Below are 5,970 nucleotides of genomic sequence, written 5' to 3'. Positions count from 1 at the left end.
CCCCCGCCCCCCGCCACTGGGGATGTGCCCACAACCAAGGTACATGCCCTTGGCCGGAATCGAAACTGGGACCCTTGCAGTCCGTAGGCCGATGCTCTATCCACTGAGCCAAACGGGTCAGGGCAGAATATATACTTTTTTATTGATCTTAGAGAGAAAGGAAGGGAGAGGGAGAGAGAGAGAAACAGCGATGTGAGAGAGAAACATCGATTGGTTGCCTCTTACATGCACCCCAACCAGGGATCAAACCCACAACCTGGACATGTGCCCTGACTGGAAATTGAACCCACAGCCTTTCGGTGCATGGGGACAATGGTCAACCAACTGAGCCCCACCAGCCAGGACATAACCAATTTTTAATTGTAAAGTATTCCTATCCAGTGAATGTATTGTAATATATACAAGTGTTTCCTAACGGTAGAACCATCTAGACCTGCTTTTATGTTGTTGTCGTAAATAACACTATAATGCATGCACATCTACATAGAGAGTGCTCTGTGCATGTAAAATTATTTTCTTAGGGTAGACTTCCTGAAGTGGCTTTAAGAAATCAGTCATTTTCATTGCCAATTTGTGTTTTGTTTTGTTTTTGGTAAGGTTTTTTTATTTTTTTTAATATATTTTTTATTGATTTTAGAGGGGAAGGGAGAAGGCAGAGAGATAGAAACATCAATGATGAGAGAGAATCACTGATCGGCTACCTCGTGTATGCCCCGCCTGGGGATTGAGCCCACAACCTGAGCATGTGCCTTTGACTGGAATCGAACCTGGGACCCTTCAGTTCGCAGGCCGATGCTCTATCCACAGAGCCAAACCAGCTAGGGCTGTTCTCTCTTTTTAAAAAATATATTTTTATTGATTTCAGAGAGGAAAGGAGAGGGAGAGAGAGAGAAAAACATCAATGATGAGAAAGAATCATCGATTGGCTGCCTCTTGCACGCCCCATGCTGGGGATCGAGCCCGTAACATGGGCAAATACCCTTGACTGGAATCGATCCTGGGACCCTTCAACCCACAGGCCAACGCTCTATCCACTGAGCCAAACTGGCTAAGGCTGCTGTATTCTCTGTAGCATTTAAAGAAGAAGGCTCATTGTTAAACTTAGCAGGGTTTATTTTTTATTATTAATTGTTTTATATGTTTATTGATTTCAGAGAGGAAGGAAGAGGGAGAGAGAGAGATAGAAACATCAGTGATGAGAGAGAATCATTGATTGGCTGCCTCCAGCACACCCCTACTGGGGATCGAGCCTGCAACCCAGGCATATGCCCTTGACCGGAATTGAACCTGCAACCCTTCAGTCTACAGGCCGATGCTCTATCCACCGAGCCAAGCTGACTAGGGCTTAGCAGGGTTTATACAGTAAAAGTTTTTTATTTCAAATTTTGAAATGACAAAGAATTAACTTTCATATTGACAATTTGTTCTCAGAAACTTTCTAATAATAGTATTTTATAAGTTGAGTGGCTGGTTACTAGCTTCTTTTCTGTCTTAATAAAAACTGAAAGGAAATCTTATTCATGTGCCTTTGCCTTTATATGAATACAAATTTATTAATTATCCTATGTGGACCCTATGTTTAATAGATTTGTGTAAATTTTCCAGTGATAGGGCCTCAGAGGTGACTACAATTATTTTCCTAACTTCTTTTATTCATCGAATCATACTGTTTTCTGATTTTTTAGTTACAAGGAAATGACGAAGTATTTGTTTTACAATGCAGAATGTCAATGGAAGGATGTAATATTGTACAATGTCAAAGTGAACAGGATTGTTAGATTTAAATCCATTGATATTGAACACAAACTGTTTTTGTTTATGGTTTTTTTTGGTTGTTATTGTTAGTTCTCACCTGAGGATATTTTCCATTGATTTTTAGAGAGAATGGGAGGGAGAGGAGAGACACAGAGAGAGAATCATCAATGTGACAGAAATATCAATTGGTTGCCTCCAAGGAGCCAGCAACCAAGGTATGTGCCCTTGACCGGAATCAAACCCGGGACCCTTCAGTCCACATATGCTCTGTCCACTGAGCCAAACCGGCTAGGGCAAAAGCTCTTCTTACTATATTAGTTTTGTGTTCAAAATGAAATACATTTTGCAACCTTTCTGCCTTTGATAGTATTGGGTAGTGTGCCTCCTGAAAGAGATGTAGAATGGGCACTCAAAAATACTAGTCCTAAGCAGTGCTTGTTTTAGATGTCTGTGGAGACCAGTTAAGGCCTCTTATTTTTAGAGATAATAAGAAAGAGTTATGCTAAGAAAACATGGAAGAAGTAAGTATAGAGGTTTAGGAAATTTAGGCTGTATATTAGATTGGAGTTTCCCAGAACCAGGGATCAAGACCACCAACCTAGGGTAAAGCTCCACTTCTAATCATGTATCTTCTAGTTAGCTGTACTCTCTGTCTTAGGTCTTTCTGATTTCTTTGTTAAGACTACCTCTTTTCTTTCAAAGACTAAGTAGCTCCAGTTTCTAAATGTTTAGAAGAGAAATGCAAAATGTTATCATCTGAACCTGATCTTAGTGGACCTTAAAAAAAAAAATTAATGAGCCTGGCCAGTGAGCTCAGTGGTTGTCAACCTAGGAACCAAGAGGTCGTGGCCTGTTCTGTTCCTGGTCAGGGCACATGCCCGGGTTGCAGGCTGGATCCCCAATAGGGGGCGTGCAGGAGGCAGCTGATTGATGTTTCTATCTTTCTGTCCCTCTACCTTCCTCCCTTGCTAAAAAATCAATAAAAACATAGGTAAAAATAAATTAATGATGACAAGAAGGGAATGACATCCATCTGTGTCAGACTCAGCACAGGAAGTGCTGCCTCCCAGGGAAGGGATGTATTCCAGAGCATTTCAAAAAGCCCAAGAAGTCCTGGCCAGTATTCGAGAGCAGTGGCCCATGCACCTATGGGTTTCAGGTTAGATTCCCAGTCAAGGGCATGTATCTGGGTTGCAAGGTTGGTTGGAGTGCATGCAGGAGGCAACCAGTCGATGTGTGTCTCTCACATCAGTGTCCTTCCCCCCCCCCTTCCCACCCCTACGGCCTCCCACAACTACATCTAAATTACAACTAAAATACAGAACTACCATCATCCAGAACCACTGGAAAGCTGGTTGAATGGAAGTCCTACCTTTAGAGAAGTAAAGAAGAAAGCACACAGACACTGTAGAAGGTGGGGAGGCACAGAACAGGCTGGTCCCACATTCACATGCAGTGTTTTTTTAACTGGGACTCCCACTCTCTCCCCCTACCTTCTACTCTCTAAAAAATCAATGGGAAAAATATCCTCAGGTTATTAATGACCAAAAGAATGATTGTTATTTGTGGGTTGTTTGGTTTTTAAGTTTTCATGGAGATACATAAAACCAGAAGTGTTCATTGTTAACTATATAAATAATCAAAATTATTAAAAGTTTCAGTACTGGCAGTTTGGGAATTTCAGGAAAGTGCCATAGGATATTTATGGAATTAATACTGAACTAAATTCATTCTCATGGTTTTGCTGCTACCTGGTGAGCTATGTGACATGTCAAGTCACTAAACCTCCTTAGACATTTGTTCCCTCATCTATAAAACAAAGGAGGCATGTAGATGTCATCAAGTCTCCTTCCAACCCTCATATTCTTTTACTTGAATTCTAAAATTTCAAGACATGAGAATGATACCTTGGCATTTTTATCTTCCTCAGGATCCTGTACCCAGTGGATTTTCTGCAGGAGAAGTTTTGATTCCCTTAGCTGATGAATATGATCCTATGTTTCCTAATGATTATGAGAAAGTAGTGAAGCGCCAAAGAGAAGAACGGCAGAGACAGCGGGAGCTGGAAAGACAAAAAGAAATAGAAGAGAGAGAAAAGTAAGGCTTTGTTTGGATTCAGGGCTATTTTACATTTGAAATATTTATTAGAATGTTAATGAATGAACTTCATCGCTGTCTGTAAGGCTGAAGTTAGTTTTTATGGTTAACCTTAAAAATTTGTAGTTGTCACATCCCAGCGTTAAAAAACAAAACCCAGTCTAGACTGTACAGCAGGGGTCCTCAAGCTTTTTAAACAGGGAGCCAGTTCACTGTCCCTCAGACCGTTGGAGGGCCGGACTATAGTTTAAAAAAAAACTATGAACAAATTCCTATGCACATTGAACATATCTTATTTTGAAGTAAAAAAACAAAACGGGAACAAATACAATATTTGTATTTGCATGTGGCCCGCGGGCCATAGTTTGAGGACCCGTGCTCTAGAGCAAATTTCATGTATAGATGCAGAAAACTTAAAGTATATATTTTGGGTGAATTGTTAGAAACGTACCTTAGAACAACTTCAACCTGATGTTGAGCAATAGTTTCTTTCCTCTGCTATGATTCTTCTATAGTCATAACTATTCAAAATCCTTAAATTGATCTTGGCCAGTGTGGCTAAGTTGGTTGAGCATCCTCCTATATATAGAAAGGTCACTGGTTCAATTCCTGATTAGGGCATATGCCCCGGTTTTGGGTTTGGTTCCTGGGCCGGGTGTGTATGGGAGGCAACTGGTTGATATTTTTCTTTCTCCTTCTCCCTTCCTCCCTTTCTCTCTTAAAAAAACAAAAACAAAACAAAACAAAGCAAAAAACAAAACATATTTAAAAAATAAGCTGATATACCAATATGAAAAAAAATCACAAACTAAAAATAAAAGACTTAAATTGTTATATTTTTAACTATTTTTGTGCCAGATGGAATTTTTTTAAAACGTGCATTTAAAAAAAAAAAGTATATTTTTACTGATTTCAGAAAGGAAGGGAGAGGGAGAGAGAGATAGAAACATCAGTGATAGAGAATCGATTGGCTGTCACCTGCATGCCCCCTACTGGGGATCGGGCCCACAACCCCGGGCATGTGCCCTTGACCAGAATCAAACCCCGGACCTTTCAGTCCTCAAGCTGACACTCTTATCGACTGAGCCAAATCAGCTAGGGCAACACATGCATCTTTTATTTATGTTTTTGAAAAGTATGGGCAATAAGGCCCGGCTCAGTGGTTCAGTGGTTGAGCATTGCGACCTATGAACCAGGAGGTCATGGTTTGATTCTCCGTTAGAGTACATGCCCCGGTTGTAGGCTCAATCCCCAGTGTGGGGCATGCAGGAGGCAGCCAATCACTGATTCTCTGTCATCATTGATGTTTCTATTTCTCTCTCCCTCTCCCTTCCTCTTCGAAATCAATAAAGTTTAAAAACAAATAAATAAAAATATGGGCAATAAGGATTTGTTTGTATTTCTTCTTTGTAAAATATTGCATATTAATTGTTAAGTAGTTTATAAAATATGCCCTGGCCAGTGTGACTCGGTTGGAGCATCGTCTTGTACACTGAAAGGTTGTGGGTTCAATTCCTGGTTGAGGCATGTAAAGGAGGCGTGTACAGATGGATGTCTTGCTCTCTCTTTCTCTTTCTGTCATTCCCCCTCCCTCCATTTCTTTCTCCCTCTAAATATCAATGAACAAGTCCTTGTGTGAGGGGAAAAAAAGTTTATAAAATAGTAATATCATTATTTATTGCATCATTTCATGTAATGAGGGCATGTTCTCGAGCAGCAATTTTCAACCCTTTTCATCTCATGGCACACATAAACAAATTACTAAAATTTTGTGGCACACCAAAAAAATGTAGTTTTTGCCGATCTGACAAAAAACAATAGGTATAATTTTGATTCACTCACACCAGACTATTGTTGTGTTGTCATTTTTTTTTTTTTTTTGACAGTCTAAGGGAAAAGAGGTTAGTGCCCTTGACTAAAATAGTCAGGTATTGCATGTTTTAAAATTTTTTGTGGTATACCAGTGTGCTCCTCACACACTGGTTGAAAATTGCTGTTCTAGAGAATTAGAATTATTAAACTATTGCCTATGTTGATATGCTTTAAAATTGAAAGAGGCAAATACCAAGTAAACTTTTGTGTTGCTACTTATATACTTACTAGGGGCCCGGTGCACGA

The 5,970-nt window shown here is 39.9% G+C and overlaps 1 protein-coding gene across 1 annotated transcript in view; it reads left to right on the top strand.

The window, feature by feature from the left end:
* The window catches only part of RBM17 (RNA binding motif protein 17), a 26,007-nt gene that overhangs the window by 6,667 nt on the left and 13,370 nt on the right, over positions 1-5,970 (top strand). The window contains exon 4 of the mRNA XM_006772612.1: positions 3,686-3,852. Coding sequence (XP_006772675.1) covers positions 3,686-3,852 — 167 coding nt within the window. The remainder of the gene's footprint in view (positions 1-3,685; positions 3,853-5,970) is intronic.

Source organism: Myotis davidii, unplaced genomic scaffold (genome assembly GCF_000327345.1).
Source record: "Myotis davidii unplaced genomic scaffold, ASM32734v1 scaffold544, whole genome shotgun sequence".
Lineage (NCBI taxonomy): Eukaryota > Metazoa > Chordata > Mammalia > Chiroptera > Vespertilionidae > Myotis > Myotis davidii.
This window is presented reverse-complemented; position numbering and strand designations above follow the sequence as displayed.